At 37.2% G+C, this 21,340-nt stretch overlaps 5 protein-coding genes across 15 annotated transcripts; 2 read left to right on the forward strand and 3 right to left on the reverse strand.

Annotated features, from left to right (window-relative positions):
* Positions 1–654, forward strand: LOC120282618. Its single transcript, XM_039289454.1, has 2 exons — positions 1–251; positions 338–654. Exons 1-2 carry the CDS (start codon positions 117–119, stop codon positions 515–517), a joined length of 315 nt encoding a protein of 104 aa, XP_039145388.1. The 5' UTR covers positions 1–116; the 3' UTR covers positions 518–654.
* A 1,500-nt stretch (positions 655–2,154) lies between these two features.
* LOC120281888 lies at positions 2,155–5,108 on the reverse strand. 2 transcript variants are annotated; one of them, XM_039288585.1, is made up of 2 exons: positions 4,435–5,101; positions 2,155–2,465 (listed from the first exon to the last, which is right to left on the reverse strand). In XM_039288585.1, exon 1 carries the CDS (start codon positions 4,991–4,993, stop codon positions 4,436–4,438), a length of 558 nt encoding a protein of 185 aa, XP_039144519.1. In that variant the 5' UTR covers positions 4,994–5,101; the 3' UTR covers positions 2,155–2,465; position 4,435. The 2 variants fall into 2 exon arrangements, with proteins under 2 accessions (XP_039144519.1, XP_039144520.1); XM_039288586.1 differs by lacking the exon at positions 2,155–2,465 and adding an exon at positions 2,472–3,526 and having other exon boundaries at positions 4,435–5,108.
* Positions 5,109–5,400: 292 nt separating this feature from the next.
* LOC120281889 (copper-transporting ATPase PAA1, chloroplastic-like) lies at positions 5,401–6,238 on the forward strand. Its single transcript, XM_039288587.1, has 3 exons — positions 5,401–5,688; positions 5,830–5,883; positions 5,977–6,238. Exons 1-3 carry the CDS (start codon positions 5,446–5,448, stop codon positions 6,133–6,135), a joined length of 456 nt encoding a protein of 151 aa, XP_039144521.1. The 5' UTR covers positions 5,401–5,445; the 3' UTR covers positions 6,136–6,238.
* A 295-nt stretch (positions 6,239–6,533) lies between these two features.
* LOC120281887 (serine/arginine-rich splicing factor SC35) lies at positions 6,534–10,291 on the reverse strand. Of its 4 annotated transcripts, none has more exons than XR_005542827.1 (10): positions 10,130–10,192; positions 9,959–10,037; positions 9,806–9,885; positions 9,642–9,708; positions 8,975–9,046; positions 7,969–8,175; positions 7,729–7,906; positions 7,522–7,620; positions 7,017–7,303; positions 6,534–6,917 (listed from the first exon to the last, which is right to left on the reverse strand). XR_005542827.1 is itself a non-coding variant. In XM_039288584.1 (8 exons), exons 1-8 carry the CDS (start codon positions 10,203–10,205, stop codon positions 7,612–7,614), a joined length of 765 nt encoding a protein of 254 aa, XP_039144518.1. In that variant the 5' UTR covers positions 10,206–10,291; the 3' UTR covers positions 7,313–7,611. The 4 variants fall into 4 exon arrangements, 2 of the variants coding, with proteins under 2 accessions (XP_039144518.1, XP_039144517.1); XR_005542826.1 differs by having other exon boundaries at positions 6,693–6,917; positions 7,522–7,617; positions 10,130–10,291; XM_039288584.1 differs by lacking the exons at positions 6,534–6,917; positions 7,017–7,303 and having other exon boundaries at positions 7,313–7,617; positions 10,130–10,291.
* A 2,107-nt stretch (positions 10,292–12,398) lies between these two features.
* LOC120282101 (protein LNK1) lies at positions 12,399–18,169 on the reverse strand. Of its 7 annotated transcripts, none has more exons than XM_039288842.1 (10): positions 18,027–18,169; positions 16,223–16,333; positions 15,335–15,918; positions 15,155–15,240; positions 14,934–15,073; positions 14,740–14,829; positions 13,736–14,437; positions 13,154–13,299; positions 12,770–12,906; positions 12,399–12,674 (listed from the first exon to the last, which is right to left on the reverse strand). In XM_039288842.1, the coding sequence occupies exons 2-10, from the start codon at positions 16,253–16,255 to the stop codon at positions 12,631–12,633; spliced, it is 1,962 nt and encodes a 653-aa protein (XP_039144776.1). In that variant the 5' UTR covers positions 16,256–16,333; positions 18,027–18,169; the 3' UTR covers positions 12,399–12,630. The 7 variants fall into 7 exon arrangements, 5 of the variants coding, with proteins under 5 accessions (XP_039144776.1, XP_039144775.1, XP_039144772.1 ...); XM_039288841.1 differs by having other exon boundaries at positions 14,934–15,082; XR_005542898.1 differs by having other exon boundaries at positions 12,770–12,917; positions 14,934–15,240.
* Between the last annotated feature and the right edge of the window lie 3,171 nt (positions 18,170–21,340).

Genomic DNA, 21,340 nt, shown 5'->3' on the forward strand with positions numbered 1-21,340 from the left:
GGATTTCCCAAGAAATCTGCAGATAAGGAAAAGGTTAGGGGGCTAAATGCAAAACTTAAGACACTATATAAGCGATGAAATTTTAGAAAACCTGGAAAGAAAGAGAGAAGGGAGAGATGGAGAAGGAGAGGAATGACGATGGGATAGCTCTCAGTCAAGGGATCGTGATCCGATGCTCCAAAACGGCGTTCATGCTCTCGTCGATGAGATCTTCCCTGCCAGACGGGCTCGCCGCAGAGAGGAACAATCTGGTGAGTGTTCTGGTGTTCTTATCTAATCCCAATTGAACCACATTTCTAGGGTTTCGATTTGTGACCTGATGAGAAGAAATTACCAGGAAATGGAGGGAATGCGGCGATCGATTGAGGAGTTGAAAGCAGCGCTGGCCGAGGAGAGATCGAAGAGGAGAGAATCGGCTGAATATGCCCGGTTGCTACTGACAATGCTCATCAATCTGGTGTTCACCATCGTGGCCTTCGCCATGCTTCTCACCTCGCTTTGGGTGAGATCGAAGTAGCTAGAATTCGAGGGTGGGTGTGCTTTTGTTCGCCATTTTTCTGTGAGTTTATGAGAACTTAATTTGAAACGTAAGCATTCGATTCGTTTTGAAAACTATGAATGTTCTCGAATTAATCCATTTCTATTTTGGCTTTATTTCTAATTTAATTGATGGTGTTTGTGATTTTTTAAGAAAATAATATAAGAATAATCTTTTTTTCTTTTTACTTTTCATCCCCTGAATTAAAATTTAAATAATTATTAGATATAATTTATTTTTTTAATCCTTTTGTCCAATTTGGATGATTTTTTTATAAAAAAAAAAAATAATAATATATTTGTTATAAAAAAATTCATAAAAATAAAAGAGGGAAAATAATTAGTGAGTGGGGAGTAATTTCGCTATTTGTCAAGGTGTGCCGGTTAAAAACCCATCATTCCTCAATTTATCCTGTTCCACTGTTCCATCCTCTGTGTACCATTATACCCGGAACAATCCTGTCCGTCCGATACTAATCACACGACGAAGAAGAAAGAAGCGATATCATCTTAAGCTCCTCCGCGGGACACTGTACCCTCACCATCCCTTTTATTTATATATATATCATTCCCGTTTCGCGCCGTTTGAAACGAGAAAGAAAGAAAGAAAGAAAGAAGAGCTCGATCGATCGATCGAAATCAAGAAGCAAGAGTTTAGAGATCAGAGAAGACCTCTCAATGGAGGAGCTGAAGAAGAGCTCGCCATCGCGCCTGTCGGAGCTCAGGCTGGAGAGCTCCTGGGCGGCGATCGAATTCTCCGACCCCTGCCCCTGCTGTGGCAGCAAGAAGCGCCGATGTCGCCAACCGCTCACCGGACCTCGAAAGAAGCTCCTGGTATTCGAAACCCCTTCACGGCCACAACTCTCTCCTCCCGATGCCGCCACGATTCAGCCGTCAACAATCAGCCCTTCGCCACCTGGATCCCAATCCCCGTGCTCCACCGCGCCGATCGCTCCCTTGGCGGTTGCAAAGCTCGCAATGAATGGAGAGAAGATGCTGGAGAGATCTGGGTCGAGCTCGGCGGAGCAGAAGACGGTGTCATCACTCTCGGAGGAGAGCAAGAAGGAGGAGAGCGTGACAGAGGAGCAGCTCTGCGACGAGATTTGGGTCTCCGTGCGTTGCCACTGCGGCATCGCCCGTGAGATCATTCTCCGTCGCTGAAGATACTGTGTGCTTTCGTGCTTGCTTGAGAGATAAGTTTCTCTCTTTGTGTGTTTCTACTTTCTTGGTAGTGTTTTGAATCTATATAACAAAAGACTCATGAATCACTTGATTTCTAGTCACTAGTTTCATGGGTGATTGTGTAAATAGATTCCCAAAATAAGAATAAGTACTTGTGTCATTAGTTTGATCAAATGGAAAGCAAAAAGGAATTGAACTTGGTGTGATTTGATTTCTTTGTTCTTGGTTTACATTGACTTAACAATGTTTTCTCTAGATGTTTTGTTGTGTGTGTTAGTGTTTCAGATGAGACTAATAATTGAAGAGGCAAATGGTTACTGAAGGAAATAGTATTAGCTTATTAACATGTTAAGAGTGTCAATCCATTAACAATGTCCACATCCTAAGAAATATTTGGAACTTCTAACACAATATAGAGAGAAGATGTTTCTGATATCATCAAAGAGATCAAAACTTGGATCAAGGTTCTTGACATGCATCAATCACTGGGGCAAAGTTGTGACAAAATTTCACAAGCATTAAGTTCACTTGACGGTGGAAAAAAAAAAAAGAAAAAGAAAATTCAATATGCACCGGTGTTAAACTGTAACATTAATGTCTGCCGAAGAAACATAGGAAAACCTAACATACATTGCTCTTCTTGTCCTCGGTTTCTGATCAGATGGCAGATGTGCCCCAACAGCAACTCCATGGGATTGTAGTGCAAATTCTAGCTTGTGCTTGAGCACAATACTGAGAACAGCTGCCTGGATTCATAAGATCATCAAAAGAGTTCAAAACTTAATCAGGCTTCTCAGCATGCATTAATCACACCAAATTGCAGAGATTTAGTAAGTGATCAAGGTTGATAAGGAGAATAAAGGAGAAAAAATTCACGAGTGTCAGGCTATTTGCACATCCATAGCCAGAACACAAAGTGGGCAGCATTGAGAACAGAGAATGACATATTAACTTTAGCAAAATAGCCATCAGTCATCCATGTTTACCAAGTAGACGAAGTCCTTTGTATTAGAAATCTTCTCCACAAGAACTGTGTTTCATGGTTAAAATCACTGCAGGTACTACATTTGGCCTTTACAAGAGAGCCTAATTCAGCAGAAGCCTAATAAAATCATTTCCAAAAGCAGAAGAATTAACGCTCCTGGTTAGATGGCCTCAATCATCCAAGCTACATGAAGCAACACTTGAGACCAACTAAAAGACGTTATGGAAAGGACAAATGCACCTTTATTAGATGAGCTTTGGTGATTTTGGACCATAAAAATAAAAACAAAAGCATGCATTTAGATAGCTGAATTAGGAGAAACCCCTACTTTTAGTCTCTTACCATTATGCAGTCAGTTTTTAATGTTGATGTAGATCATTGGACTTGCATGACATTTGATGTATCATGCATATGTCAGCACTCACGACATGTTATATGCCACTTGTCATGTGGTTTTAAACTTTTTTTTTTTTTAATAGGTTTTGGTGCCACATCAACAATTTTAAATTTATAAAAGAAATAAAAAATAAAGATAAAACCACATGACATGTGGCAACTGACATGGCATAGGTGTTAATATGTGCATGACATGTCAAATGCCATAGAAGCCTAGCGATCAACATTAATAATGAAAATTGATAACATACTGTGGCGGACTAAAAGTGCACATTTTTCCTAGTATAGACTTAAATGACACACTTTTGAAGTGATCAAAATGACCAAAGAGCCTTATCTTGTGCGATTTGCCCCATTGAAAATCCAATCACTTTGGTCCACATATATGTTCACACCTCAACGAACATAGGTCTTCCACTGCAAGCCCTAAAATCAATACAATAAAAACTAATAAAAAAATCGCATTTCCCAATCACCAAGAACCATGACTGAGAGAGGGCCTTGAGACAAAAATCACTTCAGCATTACTAGCTAGAACACAAACTAGGAAGCATCAAACAAAATGACATATTAACCCAACAAAATAATCACACACTTATTCATGTTAACCAAATTGACAAAGCACTTTGCAGTCTCTATGACCATAAGCACATATACTGGAAATCTGGGAAAATTGCTTTAGTAGTTAAAAAATCACCAGGAGTACAACCTTCATTTGCCCTACTAAGCGCTTAATTCACCCGTGCTGCTCATATAGTTATATAAGTGAAAATTGTCATCCAAAATAAGAAGAAACAACACTCTTATCCTAATGACAATACTTCAAAGTACATGGAGCATCACTTGTAGCTTGCTATAAGATGTTATTGAAAGATACACTGACAAGGAGTTCCTGAATGTGAATTTTGTTATATATATGTTCTCACCACACTAAACAGGTCCTTGAATCCCACCATTAAAACCAACACAAGAACTCCAACAGACATCAATTCAAAAATTACATTCTCTACTCACCAAGAACACTAACTCAAGATTAAAATGCTCAAAATCAAGTGTCACAAGTGCATCTTGAAACCCTAACTTCCTGGTTACCTCATAAGAAAGGCTTCCATTCATAGCTTCATAAAAATCTTATCGCAGTTTATACCATTTTTTGCTAAGACATTATATCAAACACCTACCAGACAAGAGTTTAAACATCTAAGCATTTAAATCAACATTGAGAACTCATTAAAACAAAGATCAAAACCGTAATTATACTCATTTTAAATCCATTTTCATTAGAAATTGCAATCCAAGCTTGAAAATTTCAGTGAAACCCTAAAACAAAATACCTCATTTCCACAGCTTCATGCTGCTCCACGGAAACCTCGCCTTCTCCTCCTTCGCCTCCTCTTCCTTCTTCTTATTATTCTTCATCTTCATCTTCATCTCCACGCTCCTACCCCCTCTCCGCCCACTAAATTCACCGTGATCCCTCTCAGCACGCTCATCAAGCCAATGAGTACTCACCTTCCCTTCCTCCACAACACTCGCCTTTGCCTTCGCCTTCGCCGCGATCCTCTCCCTCTCCTCCTGAACCAACCCAACGGGGAACAACTCCGGCGAGATAGACAGCGGCGTTCGGAGAGTCACGTAGGCCTTCTTGTAGTCCGGCTTGGCAGCGAGGTAGGGACCACGGCGACGCTTCTTGCCCTCCATGTTGAGAGTGTGAACATCAGCGACATCGAAGCCATAGAGGGATTCAAGGACGCGGCGGATCTCGATCTTGGACGCAGAGGGGATGGTCTTGAAGGCGATCTCGCGTATGGAATCGAAGGGCGGCGACGGCATCAAGAGCTTCAGCGGGAGGTTGGCGAAGTGCACCACTCGGCGGCCGAGCCTGCTTCCCATCTCTCTCTCTCTCTCTCTCTCTGTGGCTGCGGCGGCGCTTCCTTCTGCTTCTAGCCTCGTTATCGGATCCGGAATTCGGGTCGGATCTTGGAGATGGACTTTTAAGTCCGATAACACACATTCATATATACCCCTGTTAAAGTGTGTATTTGCATGTCTACTTCAAAATATACAAACCCTATACTGAAAATTCAGCAATTTTTTAGAGAAAAAAAAATAGCGAGGTTTTTTTTATAACGATTCGTAAAATCATGTTATAGATGGGGGCCGGGGGTGAAATAAAAATGAGAAAACATATTCTTTTCAAACCCTTAAAAATAGGGAAATTATTATCGTTATTTTCGGAGAATTTTATTAGCATTTTCTTCGAGGACTAGTTTGTAAAAATCATGGCTTGTGCGTACAAATAAGCTGCCTTAGCCGACTGCAGCATTGGACTCCAAATTGGGAAAATGGCGACTCTTGCTCTTCCCAAAATAACCCTTACCTCGACCTCCAATCCTCTAATCCCTGGCCGTTCTTCTCTCCAGATTCGGTTCGCGAAGTACTCCTCCACATGCTTCAGACCTCTCATCGGCCAGATCTCTTCTCTTAGATCTCCTGCTCAACGTGTTCCGACGCCTGCGGCCGTATCCGGTTCAAGCGCCGATGGCGAGCCGAGATCGAGCATTGGAGATCTAACCCTCGCGGTCGAGGTATCATAATAACTCGCTCACTTTTCTTTTTCATTTCAATTTTCCGCACTTCCATTAAGAGATTGGGTGGGTCGAAGGAGATTTTGGGAAAATAATTTGGAGGTCATTTCGGGGATAAGAAAAAAAATGGTTATATTGCAGGGAATGATGTGCGATGGATGCGCTGCAAGCGTGAAAAGGATTCTGGAAAGTCAAGTAAGAAGAATACTAGTTCTAAGGCTGACGTGCTGCTATGCTAATCTTTTTTTAACTTGATTGTTTGTAATTGATAGTAAAAAATGATCGCAGGCTCCAGTATCATCAGCTAGCGTGAGCTACTTGCAAGGAGCGGCTATCATATGGGCTTCACCAGAAGCTAAAACCGGGTTGAATTGGCAGGAGGAAGTTGGGGAGAAACTTGCACAGCACTTGACCACTTGCGGATTCAAGTCCCAGCTCAAGGGCTAGTTATTACTCTTAATTATGTATCTCATGGCCAATGATGTACCGCTATTTCACCTGGTTATTTTATTTACCCCCACGTCATTCAGTTATTGATGTGCTTTGTCAATCTGACTTATCATCTTTATCACGACACCTGAAACAGTGATGTTATACCATGTTTGTTACACAAGTACCAATTTGCATGGCATATAATAGCATGATCAACATCACCACAATCAAGGCAGGGGCTACTGGTTTGTAACATGTATATTACATCAACATTTAGCATCCACTTAAGATGGATCTCAAGAAATTACCGCACACGTTAACCAAATTTCTACCAATACCCTAAAATTGGCCTCAAAAGAACCAGTGATATGCGTCTTTAAACGTATTCTGTATAATAATTAAAAGAAAACCTCTGGTTAAACAACAACCCAACATGGTTATTCATGCATATAATCACAAGCAGAGGAATCCATTTTCACAGCTTTCACCAACAAAAGTACTCAACAGCTAAGCTTAGTGCAGGCCAGCCAGCCAGCCAGAATAAAAATGAATCCACAAAACTCAGGAATGCATGCTAAACCTATACTTCTGCATTTCAATAGATTAATGAAAGTTGATTCGGCTTCAAAAACAATGGAGGAAAGCATAGGAGAAAAGCTACAGTGCACCAGGACATCAACAGCAATGTAAAGACTAGCACTCAGATCAAACCACTGCAGCTACAAGGACAGCAACAGCTTCCCAACAGCCAATAGAGAATATCATCAACATGATCATCACAAACTCCACAGCAACAACTTATGATCAGGCCCCAAAAAATTTAGAAAGAGTGGAGAACATGATCAGAGGTTTATTCCTGTGAGGAAGACTGGAAATTAAGTAAATGAGGTTCTTACCAAGAGAAATTTACTAGGAGTTCGTCTCAGCAATCGCAACCATTGTTCTATAAAAAATTTGTATGGTCACCGATCATGTGATCACCCACCATCACCAACATCATCTCATGAATCATCATCATGAACATCATCAATCATCATCATCATCATCATCATCATCATCATTCACCATCAATATCATCAAAATTATAATCAGCAGCAGCTACACAGCTTCATCAGCAAGACCGCATCCATTTGCAAGCATCTTGCTAATCAGCCATTAATCAGCTACTCACTCTCGAACAGAACTAGGAAAGTTCACGATATAGTCCATCATAAATCAGAACCATACTAAGAAAGATAAAACCATCCAAGGGCAGTTCTAAAGTAAAACGAAGTGATAACATCCAGTACATGACAAAATACAAGTCTTCTAGAATGCTTGTAGATAACTAAGAACACATGCAGGACTACTATAAGCACAAAATAGAGGGCATATGCGAGCTTCAATGAAGAAGATTTAAACCTTGAAAAAAGTCCATTGCCATCAAAACCATAGTTTTACTTCCACAAATCTTGCAATTGCTGGTTTGGCTTTATCTGCTGCATATTTTCATCAATCCTGCTAAACAATTGTGTAGGAGCATGATTAGATTAATGAACAAGACAGTTTGAAAGAAGGAACGACATATGGCACAAACAGAGATCATCAGAGGTATCAAAGGTTAATTACCTCAGCAGAATTGTGTGGGGAAGGACTTCGAGAGTCATCACGACCTTTGGGTGATGCACTTTGAGAACGTGGAGATTTTTTCCCATTGCTGTATTTGTCATCACTTGCATCACGAGAAGGTGTCCGACGTGGAGATGCACTTCTCTTAGGGCTGTAGCTACGTCGAGAAGGTGATGCACTGACAAAATAATTTATTTTAAATCAGAAGGTAGATAAACTAATTTTAAAGGTAGAGAATACCTGTCAAATGAGCGGCTCCTGCTCTTTCGTTCATCGGAATACCTTCTTCTATCACGACCTCTTCCACGATCAGGACTAATACTGCGACTCCTGCTCCGACGGTAATGGTCCTTTTCCTTGTCATAGTACCTGTCCCGCTCATACCTTCCTTTGCTTCGGCTGCGGCTCCGTCTCCTATGATCCCTATCTCGATGATCATCTCTATGTCTAACAGGAAAGCATGGTCAGTATCAAGGAAAAAGAATTATCAGCACGGATACAAGGAGGTATTAAAGTCCATATGTGTAAACTAACTAGTAATAACATCCATTGAAGGTGAGAGATAACCCCTCAGATAGACATGGTCAAGTTCAAACTTAATGCACCAGAAGGATGGGGTTGAGACATTTCAATTTCATGATGGCTAAAATTCATGGATAAGGTGATAAATCAAACAAGTGTAAATGATTAAAATAGATGGCATTGGCTACAGGAGTGGAGGACAATGGTGAAGGGCTGAATGATTCTCCAAAATACTAGGATTGATGTTCACTGTAGTTGTTACTGTTCCAAGACTAACACATGTTATATAAATCTGCCTATGGCAAAACAAACTGTACAGGTGATTAGCAACATCTATACTTGCACCAACTTTATCAGCCCAAAAACCTGAGCATTGGCATTAGAATTGAGCACTGAAAGAGCTACTATTTGGTATAGCAATCATAATATGAAGATTCTTATAAAGGAAAATTCACTGTCACAAAATATAGAGTCCTTTATTTCATCTATAATCACTAAAAACCAGTAAAGAATGTTTACAAAAGAGTATGAACATTTGGCATAAACAACTCAAATTTCAGAAGGGTGCAGACAGGTTGACTAGAAAACTAAACACATAGCTACTTCAGTTTCTTGTTGCTGTTTCAGTTTTGCAGACTTTAATTAATCTACATCAATAAAATACACCCATTCTGTAGTTTGCAAAACTCGACTAAGAGGATAAGTAAAAATTAAGTACGCTTACCTAGGCCTAGGGCTACGGCTCCTTGACCTTCCCCTAGATTTTGGTACTGCTTCCACGATTCTGCCTTTCTGACTGCAAACCATAAAAAACCAATGTTAAATCGAAAAGGTGGTTCACTAAGGTTAAAAAAAAAAAAATGAGGCAATTTAAAAAATATAAAAAAAGAAAGGGGAAAAAAACTTTTGGTAAATTATATGACATAAGCATCACAAAATGTAGCCAACATGCTAATGAACCAAGCAAGAATACAACATCAACAAGAACTTTGTATTTCCGGATGATTATAATATGCTGCAAAGCATACTAAAAAAATCTGAACATTTGAATAAGTAATTAGCTTAATCCTATAAATTTTATGTAACATAAGAAGCATCATGAGCATGCAATCTCTGTCATCACCTAAGCACAAAGAAAATCACTAAGCATGGTTCAGCCCAAAGGCAACTAATAGATAACAGGAATAAAATTGCTAAGTAATAAATGCACCTCAAACACCAATTTATAACATATCTTAAAAACAAAGACCAGGTTATACATTTAAAACATGTCCAACTGAAAGCAACCAAACTCTTGTTAGTATCAGAGCTAACCAAAAACTAATGTAGCTAAGACATCATGTTCCATCAGTAGAAACAATCACCATAAATAAAATTAAAAGACAACTTACATCCTCTCTGCATTAGGGCCATACTTGGCAAACTGAACCATAATGTTCCGACCATCAACACTCCTTCCTGAAAAGCCAAACAGTCAAAACAATCAACACATAATAGCCAAAACTCCAGAACAATAAACATATTCAAACCACAAAAGAAAGATATAAACTTTTACCATCAAGCCTATCCACGGCCTTCTGCGCCTCCTCAGCATACTTATACCTCACGAAAGCGAATCCACGCGACTCTCCCGTCCTACAAAGCCAATTCTCATCCGGAAACCAATAAAACTACATTCAAGACCCAAAACTCCAAAAACCACTCTCACCTCCGATCCCTCGGGATGAATACATCCACCACCTTCCCATACTTGTCAAACAAAGGGTAAAGATCATCTGCCGTCGTTCCTGCACCAAATCGAGAGCAAATAGGCAGACAGTTCACAACAGTTGGAATTCAAGAAAAGTATTAGACCAAGCGAAAAAGCAGAGGGATTTACTGAAGCTGATGTTGAGAACGAGGAGGGAGTAGGTGTCCTTGATGTCCGGAGGGCCGGATCTTCCGAAGTGCGACATCGCTGGTTGCCGCCGCCGCCGGAGGAAGAGGAGAAGAGAGTGGAGAGTTTGAGGTTAGGGTTTCGGGAGGATGAGATCTGAGAAGATGCTTGGTTGTCATCGGGTGGGTTTATATAGAAGGGGGAAATGAAAATCGGGTTTAGCGGATCGGATCTTTTGGGCGTTAGTGGGTCGGATCCAAAATGTAGAAGTGGTGAAAATCTTCTAAATTTACCTTTAAATACAATAAAAATATAAAAGTATAACTAATTTTATTTATTTATTTATTTTTGGAAATAAGTAAATTTTACGTGTTTTACAATTCATGAGGATAAAATAGGATAAAGTTATCATGCTGTTATCATTTTGTTTGGTGAAATATAATACATATCATAAGATTAAAAAATAAAATATTTTTTTTTCCTTCATTCAGTTTGGGAAGAAAAACCTATCTCAAAATAGGACTAAAATAATGTATGTATATATAATTATTTTTTGTATAGAGCTTATCATGCACTGAAGGGGGACATCATGGGTTCAAATCCCTCCCCCGACAGTATTGTTTTCCATACTATTCATACACTTAACTCGGGTACATACACTGTGCATCCGAACTCCAGTACTATTCGGTGCTGTTTATATCTATAAAAAAGGCTCTTGCCGCCTATTATTCAAAATATATATATATATATAATTATTTTTTTTATGGAGCTTATCATGCCTATATTTTTATCAGATTCACCAAACCAGCTTATCATGCCTATATTATTATCATATACACCAAACGGTTCATAAACCCAAATTGACAAAAAATAATTCATAAATTAATTAAATCTTTTAAAATATAACCATTTTTAGGTTTATGGATAGAAAAAAGAAGATTGGTGATAATTAACATTTTTTCCTCGCTTGAATTAAATAATAAAATTGAACTGGTTGGTAATTTCGAATGTCAATTTTAGTACATTCATTTGAGGAAAAAGAAAAAAAAAACTGATTTAAAATGCACCCGTTTTGATCTGATAATAATTCAACTTGAGATGTTTTTTGAGCCGAGCTGAAAGGCATAGCCACATAATGAAATATAATGAAAGGAAAAAATAAGCGTAAATATCAACACATTTATTTTTAAAAAAAATAAACTACTGAAAATACAGCACCACCCCATAAAATGTAATGAAACGAATAAAAAAATAAGCAGAAAATATCAATACATTCAGGTACAAAGATATATTTTAAGTAAAAACATAAAACAAAATTGATGATCACTTGCAAAGTATGTTTAATAAGAACCGTCAGCATCTCAGGAATCACCTTCCAGGAACTACCAAATAACCATCTTGCTTCATTTACTGTATTGAGTGCCTAACGCCCCTGTTTGGTTTAGAGGGGCAGGGGGGGAGGGAGTATGGAGGGTTTGAGAAAATATTGTGTTTGGTTCATGGAGAAGTATGGAGGAGCAGTTTATTTTTTTTAGTTGAAAAAAGAAGTGGGGAGGAGAGAGAAAGAGTATAATGTGTATTTGACTATTTTGTCTTTTGTACAATAAAATAGGTAATAATATATATATATAATAATCAATTGTAGAATAATAATAATAACACAATATATAATATATGATAAACATTATAAAACACACACACAATAATTAGGAAAAAAATATTTATTTGAAAAAAAAATTATGAGGAGTCATAACATCTTGATTATAATTGACAAATATTGGTTAAAATGTGAACACCCAATGATCATTCAAACATACCTTATTTTTGTCATTTGTGAAATGAGAAAGATAGGGTTTTAATAAATAGGATACAATAGGAATTATACATATATGTGAAGGGTATTATTGGTATTTTACATTATTTAAAATAAATAAATAAATAAACATCCACCCCCACAAGACCCCAATTTGGGGGAGTGGATTAGTGAGGAGGGGTGCCTCACCCCTCCTCACCCCGCTTCACTCCTCCATCTGAACAACATCTACACCCCCCAACACCCCCACTCCCCCAACCAAACAGAGCCTAAAAGAATCACTGAAACAAAAAAGCATGAAAATTAGGGTTTTTAGGTTTTTCATACAAAAGTTCTCGGAGAACTTCTGAACTCCAGAGTCACTTAAGAGTTCTGAAACAAGATAAATTCAATACCTTCATCTATAATCCTCAACAACTCTGGTGATTTGGTTGTTATGGCTTCAGAGAAGTAAGAAAATAAAGAGAAAGAGTCACTCCATACAGAGGAAAAATTGCTATCTATTAAGGAACTGCAGTATTTTGAAGCATATATATACATATTACATATATATATATATATATGAATACACATACAGATATGCCCAGATAACAAAAAAAGAAAGCAGGCCTTCTTCACTTTTTGCTGATTCATCAATTATGCTTGTAAGGGTTCATGCGTTCACTCGATATTGATTATGGGAACAGTATTGCTAGAGCAAACGTGGGATCAACATGATCAGGCAGCACTCGCTTGCTAGAAGGGGTGTATAAATCAAGCTCAATCTGTTAGACATAGCTGGATGAGAATGTGGAAAGAACTTAAGATGGGAATGGAAAAGTAGAACTTACAATGAGGGAGAAACTTGATTGATGCAGCATCACTGGTAGGCCTACTGACACTGTCTGAAGGCCCGTAGAAAAGGAGATGTGCTATAGCTCGATCAATGGGGTTTGTGTTAGTTTCAGTGTCCATATAGCCAGCATAGCTGTGAAAAGACTGAAATTAGGTTTTTACTCTTCTTGTATACAGTTAAAAAAAAATTAATCGCATCCACGCTCCTACAATATATCTTTTGTGTTTTACACACCTTAGGTCAGGTTTCATGTAAATGCAAGAATAGATAAGTATGAAAATGTGTGTAAATAGTTATGACATGCAAGCTTTGATAAATTAACATATTTCGATAAAATATGCCTCAAATAATGAAAAGAGCTCAGGAAAATTGAACGTACTTCTGTAAATTTTCTGTGCTACAACTTCCGGTACATTTACTGGCTCTGATTGGACTATTTGCGCAGGTAAAACCATGCCTTTGTTCAGCACTCTTGGCCAGACGGTATAGTCCATCTCTCAGTGATAGTGTTGTCCTAATATCCAACTGAAAAAGAGAGAGAAGGATGAATTTACATGGAAGAAGTCTACCTGTGCATGCTCATATCATAGTCTTACCCAGGTCATTACTGAAACAGAACACAACTAATTCGAAAGAAACCACATTAAGGCAAGGTAAATCATCAAAGCTTTAGAGACATTCTCTTAACCACAAATTATGGCCATAGTCTGTTATTTTTATAAAACTTCTCAAGATAGATAAAAGGGCATGGTGGCTCAGCAGAATACCCAATGCACTAGATTTACTAAAGAGAGAACTAGAAATACTTAAAATTTAACATGAGATTTACTAGACAAATTGTGAGAAACTCATAGAAATGCAAGTTGGAAAGATCAATAGCAGTCTGTGAGTGTGTATAATCCATTTAGAAATGAGACGCAACTATTATAGAATACCAGTAAAAAATAATAATTGATCATACCAGATCCATTACATGATGAAGTTGCCAAAAACTTGTTTCTTTAAGTGAGTCATCAGAAAGATCAGATGTCAAGCAAGAGCCTTCATGTGCAGTAAGAACATCCATCTCAACTACAGGATGCCCTGAGTTTCTATCCACTAATAGATTGCTATCACTGATCTCACATTGAAGCTGAGAGTGTTTTGGGTACTTCTTCTGAATTGCAGATGTAAAAGAATTCTGTTGTGATGGGAGTTTAGCCATCAAAACCTCAGATAGCTGTTGCCTAGTCTGCTGGTTATCTATATCTTCTTGTGTTGCCATACTTGCAGGCTTAGACAAATGATGATCCAAACAGTCAAATCTTTGAGGGGAATCACATATAAGATGATCTAAGGCTTTATATGAAGTTGGAGGATGAGATTCATTATCAAATTTATCACTTGACCTTATCAGGGAAAATGGAACTTGATGGGTCAGCAGGTCATATTCCATTTGCCCCAGAGGATTGGAAGTGGGTCCAGAATAATGCTCTTGATCAGAAAAATGAGAAGAATAGTTTTGATGCCCTGAAGCAGCTGAAGTCTCAATTTTCTCTTCTGCAAGTGGTCGTTTTTTGCCATGGCGACGCTCCAAATTGCTATTGTTACAATCTGAGTGTTGAATCCTTGCTTTCTCTGAAAATACATAATGGCTTTCCGGTGGCTTTGCATGAACACTAATCTGTAAAACATTAAGCGAAAATAAGAAAAGGAGACAGAATTCTGGAACAAATTAAATATAAAATGGTTCACTTGCAAGGTTCCATGCTGGATAGCATTTTTTTCTAAATTCCTCAATCTAAATTTGAAAATACTAATATAAACCAGAAAAAGGAAGAGTAATCAAATCATGGAACAACACTATTATCAATATTCATCCAAATATTGATTTCACGATCCTGGACCATAGGAGTAATGCTTGCAAGTCTTCTTTCACTTGCGATCCAAAAAATATAAAGACAAGTGAAACATGATGAGAATTACCACATCTTTGTCTTCGGATCCAAACAGGATATTTTCATTGCTGAGTTGTGTGATGGCTGAAACTTTGGTACAATCGTTTCCATCATTTGCCTGCCATGTTATGATGTAACTTAGAAAATCCAAAGGGGGATAGCCACTTTCACCAACAAAAGATATTAATAAACTAATTCAAAATGCACATCTTCACTTCTAACCTGTTTAGTGGTTGAATAATTCCACTCACTTTCGACATTAGAATCCAACCACTCGGCATAAGTGTGATTGCCAATAGTGGGAGGCTTATCGTCATAAGCAGCAAGAAGATCATTCTTAAGCGAGAAGTTGGAGTTCACACCTGTAAGTGCTGATGTACCGTTCAACACCCTAAAATCTGAATGAGATGATTCTAAACCTAACTCAAAGGTATGTTCCAAACCATAACCCCCATGAGAAGAACCTGCAAGCCATGATGGCTCATCTGCATAGCTTGTACTCCCTTGAGCAAATGTGGAATTGCAGTTTCTCCAAGAAATAAAATCAGAAATAAATGAACTCAGACCCAACATAACTATATAATAGATATAACTAGTATCCAAAAATTAATTGCAACATTTACCTAAACAGTCTGTCAATGTCCTCCATGTTGCTGTCATCAGGCCAATCATAATCCATGAGATCAACATCTTTGTCCTTGTCATTTTCCAAGAAGCCAACATTAGTATCACGAGAAGAAGAGTCAGCAGGTGATAAATTGCAGCCTCTGTAGTCATCAGGAGTGCCCTGAGTACCAAAGGCTGCATCCTTTAAGTAGATTGTGTTGCACACCGAGTCAATCTTGTTGCCTTCACCACACTTATCTAAGATAATAACATTCTGAGAAGTTAAAGCAGAGACATTGGCAGTGCATTTAGTGCCATTTGTTGCAGGAGCTGGACCTTTTGATTCCTGAGACCATGAACCATCTAGCATACTATTGCTTCCAACTTCTGAAGAAGGGTGAAAAGATCCAGCATCTTCCGTCTGATAAGTATCTCCTGTCGATCTTCCACTATTAGCACTCTTCCCAACGCTTCCTATTCTATGCCCTAGTTGTCTATGCACATCAAGAGCCTCCAAGATTTCATCCACTTGTTGAATGCACCAAAGTGGCACAACATGATCACCACTTTTACCAAAATTTTCACAGATGATATCTTCAAGCTGAAAGGCAAAAAAAAGTTGTCATCCTCACAGGCTTTTTGAAATATGTTGATGTTAATCAATATGCCAAAAAGCCTGGTGGCAAAGCTAGCATTATTATAACCAAAATATATGTCAAGGAAGAAAGTATATATAATAAGTTACAGCACAAACCCTCTTTCTAAACTAGTTTTTTGAGAGGATACATTGAAACTAGAATCCATAATCTAAAATCTAGGACAGCCACAAAAGGCTTCCACTTGATCCTTACAACTCAAACTATATGAACTTTATGAATATTGAGAACAGATCAAAATGTAGATACCTCATGCATACTCCAGTCTTGAATCCTCATCATTCCCTCTATCCAGGTTCAAGATCCGAAGTCATATTTCCCTTGGACCGAACTCCAATAAATCAATCCCCAACAACAATACTGAAAAGGAATCAATTTACAAGAAATATCAAAATTATTTCAAAAAATTAGAAAATACTTCATTTCAAGAATAACTTTCGAAAGCAAAAAAATCTAGTATTCAACAATAAAGTATCAAAGAGAAGGGCAAAGCATGCTATACTGGTTAGGCACGTGCAAATAATTCCAAAATAAAAACAATTCATATTAATTCCACCAAAAAACAGGAATCTGCATGAAAACCAATCCTTCCAACATCAGAACAACATCTCTTATCATGGCCCCAGTTCCTGAAAAGATGCAAAGCAACCTGCACCTTATGCATTTATGGCCGAGAGAGACAGATCTACAGTAGGTTCATAGAGGAAAAAACACCAATTCCGGCCAAAAAGGAAAAATTCTTTTCTTTTTTATCGTTAAGGTCAGATTTCCTTCCACGTAAATCCTGAAAAACAACACAAAGATGAAAAACCAGAAGGAAAGAAGCAATAAAAATTCACAAAAGTCCAAGTAAAGTTGTCTCAGAAAATAGGAGAGGAGGGAAAACCACCAAGCATACAGGTTTCCATCAAAAATCATCTCAAAACATGAAACATGAAAACAAAATACCACATATTACAAGACAACTACACCTTTAAGCCAGAAATTCAAAATAATAATAATAAAACAGATTAACCAAGCTTAGAAACACCAAATGAAGAAAAACAAGAAATCCTGGAACTCCAGAGCAAATTAACCAAAATAAAACCCATAAACTCATAAAAATAGAAGGAAAATCATGAAAAACAGAACACAAAAAGAGTACTTTTTTTTCTTGTGAAAAGCGACAATTGCTCCTGCTGCAAGATCACCCTCCCACCCACTTAAACCCTGATAAACAGTTCAGAGATGAAAAACCAGAGGGGAAAACAATAAATTCACAAAAAAAAAAGGAGTAAATTTCTCTCTGAAACACTCACATCAAACTTAAAAAATATATAAATAAATAATAGAGCAAACCACTAAGCACACAAGTTTCCCTTCAAACCAGGGAAGAAAAAAAAAAGAAAGAACCACTCAAGTTTTAAAAACCGAATGAAGAGGAACAAGAAGCCCTTGAATACTCATATAAAAAAATTAACCCCCCAAAATGAGTAAAAAAAACCCAATTAATTCATACATATAACACAGATATCGGCCAAAAAAATCAGATCCCCAACATAAACCCTCAAATAAAGCCAAAAAAAATCAACAAAAGAGTAACAAAAGTGCCAAATCCAATACCAAAACCCTTCAACCGAGAAAACAAGATCATGCAACAATTCCCATATCCCTAAACTTCAACCCCTACCTCTCCAAGAGCAAAAAATAATTTTTTTAAAAAAATCTCATTAATTTAAACAAACAAAACAGAACTCAGTAAAAATGAAAAAAATCCAGATCCACAACACATACTCTCCAAATCAAGCGCCAAAACATCAACACAAGAGCAACAAAACTACGAAATCCAATACCAGAAACCAGAAAACAAGATCATTCAACAAATCCCATATCCCTAAACTTCAAACCCTACCTCTGCAGCTCTCCAGAGAAAAAATTAACAAAAAAGAATTCTCATTAATTCATACAAACAACACAGAAATCAGCACCCAAAAATCCAGATTCACAACACATACTCTTCAAATCAAGCTCCAAAACATCAACACAAGAGCAACCAAAGTGCGAAATCCAATACCAGAAACCCTTCCAGCAAGAAAACAAGCTCCTTCAGCGACTCCAAAAATCCCTAGACTTCCAAACCCAGCTCTCCACCTCTTCACTTCTCCAGAGCCTTCTTTTCCACCCAGCAAACTTTTCCTTCCAATTCGCGTTTCAAAAGCTTTAGATTATAAATAAATAAATAAATAAATAAATAAAACGATTTAGTTTAAATAAAGAATGGTTGGCCCAAAGTAGAGAAGCGGGCCCCACAAAGGTCCAAACTCGTGGCCCAAAACCCGCCGAGGAGATCAGATCATATCGCGCCCTATGATTGGCTGAGTCCAGTGGGTCCCGATGCTGCTAACGTGGCATTTTTCGTGGCCGTGGTGCCTTGTTAGATGTGGGTCCCGGCAGTGGGTTTATCCGGTGGGTTTCTCAAGGCTCACGCGAGCTGCCGAATTTTTTCATTTAGTTTTGGGAAGTGATCACGTGAGTTGATTCTCACCTGCGGATGTTGAGATTAGCCGGAAGATGATGCGTTGAGATTGTGACTCTTGATCGATGGGAAGATGAACGGCTGATATTGCACCCGCACGTTGGGAACAGTGTGTCCAGATGATGTGCATACGTGGCATAATTCGCGGTTGTTACGGACTTATCGAAGTGGGTCCCAGAGGTGGGTTTATCCAGCTGGTTTCTTTGAGGATCATGTGCGCTGCCGAATTATTCCGAGAGTTTAAGGAAGTGGTCTCACGTGCGGGTGTTGAGATAGGGCGAAGAGGATGCTTTGAGATTGTTACTCATGTTGTCTTGATAAGATGAACGGCAGATCTTGGGCCCAGACAATGGGTTTGGGCGGGGGAGTTGGTCGCAGTTGGGCACGCCGGACTCGGCCGGCAAATGGTATGGTATCACCAACTTGGGCTTAGGAGTATAGCCAAGCAAAACTAAAAGATTAAGACTTCTCGTTCTTTTCTGTCCATATATTCATTATTATTATTTTTTTTTGAAATTATGGAATGAGAAATAATTTTGGAGGAGTTGAGTTCCTATCTTAATCACAGACCCCTTATTTGGTTGGGTTTTTTTTTTTTTAAGGGTGAAATGTGTTTGATTAGAAGAGTAAGGAGGAGGAGAAATTTGGAGAGGTGTTTCACCTATCCAGATTCTTCACATTCAATCATTCCAAATTAGGGTCTTTTTGCATGGGTGAGATTATTATAGGAAAAATTTAATGTTTAAACTTTTGTGAAAATAAGAAATTAATGAGAAATTATCATAATATTTTTTTTAAAATATAATTTCATCTTTTATATATTTTTTTCTATGTTTTTTAATGTGTCAATTAAAATTGAAGATTAATAATAATATATTATTTATTTATAATAGTAATATAAAAATGATAAACAAATATAAAAAATCAGTAATTATAGTATTAGTTTAAAAATAAAATAATAATATTATTAATATTATTATTACTAATACTAATATTAATATTTAGATATATATATATATAAAAATATTATGATAGATTTTATATAAAAAATAAATTAATAAAATACATATTAAATTTTTTTTCACTCTGTGGGCTCTTTTCTTTCCACCCGGCTTTTAATTGGGATTGACCGGCTAAAAAGCATGGATCACAAATCAAATTTTAATTTTTTTATATTTTAGGTGATTGCAGGTTCATAACTCCTATTAGGGGCAAGCCCTAATATTAATTACCCCAGACAACATCATGGGAACCTCCAATTAGGAAACAAGTGTGAATGAGAAATAACTGAATAAACATAACAATCTTTTTATTAATTTCAAAGATACATGTGAACACATGATCATAGGTGAGAATACACAAGTATTAAGAGAGTTATTTTTTAAGAGAACTTGACAAGAGAGTTTTTTTTTTCTTTTTATAGAGAACTATTTTTATCATGCTCTTCAAGCTTTCTCTTTTTTTTGCTTTGGTTGGCTGGCGCTCCTAGCTCCTTTATGTTAGAAGACCCCTTTTTAGCTCTGTGAATGTAGCCCTCCTTGATTCCTTTTTTTTATGTGGGTTTGTGTCTTAACACATCGCTTATTTCTCAGTTCGCTGCCACTCTATATTTATGAGTTGCCCTACTTGGTAATTCTTTTTCTTCTTTTATCATCGAAGACTTTGGCCCTTTGTGCTTTAGTAAAATCTCCGCTTTTTGGACTTGTGAAACTCCTCAAGTCTTTGACTCTCGGTGTCTTGAAACTTTGAGAAATTGCATTTGTCACTTACATAAGGCATTTAGGTCTTGACTCTTCAATGCTTTTGAGACTTGACCACTGGATTTTTAAGTCGTGACTTTCAACATGGTTAGGTCACTAATTTGATAATTTTGACTTGCTTTTAAAATGGATCTCAAACTCATTTTTTCTCGAAAGAGACCTCATAATGGACTTAAGGAAAGTCTTTGCCAACTCAACATTTTCAAGGAGTGTTGACGAGAAACATTTTTCTCCTTTTTGTGAAAATTTTCATTCATTTTTTTTTTCTTTCTTTCATTCATCATCATTTTTTTTAAATGAATGTTGAACATTTTCAAGGTTTTTGTTCTTCCCTTCTTGTGTACACCACCCTTTTTTAAATGAATGGTGAACCTTCTTTTCTCTTCTTCCTTCTTTTCTCCACTTCTCTCTTCTTCTCCTCCTTTCTCTGTTCTTGTTTCTTTCTTTTTTTTCCTGTTCCCCCAAAAATCCTCAACACCCCCAGAAAATCCTCAATCACGAGAATTTTTTTTCAAAATTTAAATTAAAAAATTTTCAATTCTTATCCCTTCTTCTTTTTTTTTTGAATTAAATTTTTTTTTTAAACTTCAAACTCCCTCTTTTTCCATCTCTTTTATTCATTTTCATTTTTTTTAAATATCTTATTATTATTTTTTATTTTACTAATAAATTCTGGAATTAGGAATTAAAAGAAAATCATATAAACACACTCATAAAAAAATTACTCCTCCAAACTCCTCCATTAAACCAAATTTTCCATACCCTTTACTCATCCCCCTCCCCCTCCCCCTCCCCATCCCCCTCCAAACCAAACAAGGGATACAAAAAATTATAAAATATTTTTGTATTTTTTGCAAAAATATTCAATGGACCACCGTTTTATTAAGAAACCAAAAAATAAACATATAAAAGAAAATAAAGCAACAAAAAAACAAAGGCACCTATAATTATAAGATATTTTTAATGGGACAAAACTTGAAAATGAAAAAATAGCAGCGCTGTCAAGTTAAATATAGTAGCTAGAAAGAACAATAAGAAAGAGAGTATAAATAAACAAATTATCCAAAGAAAATAGCAGCACTGCATCTAAAA

Source organism: Dioscorea cayenensis, chromosome 18 (genome assembly GCF_009730915.1).
Source record: "Dioscorea cayenensis subsp. rotundata cultivar TDr96_F1 chromosome 18, TDr96_F1_v2_PseudoChromosome.rev07_lg8_w22 25.fasta, whole genome shotgun sequence".
Classification (NCBI taxonomy): domain Eukaryota; kingdom Viridiplantae; phylum Streptophyta; class Magnoliopsida; order Dioscoreales; family Dioscoreaceae; genus Dioscorea; species Dioscorea cayenensis.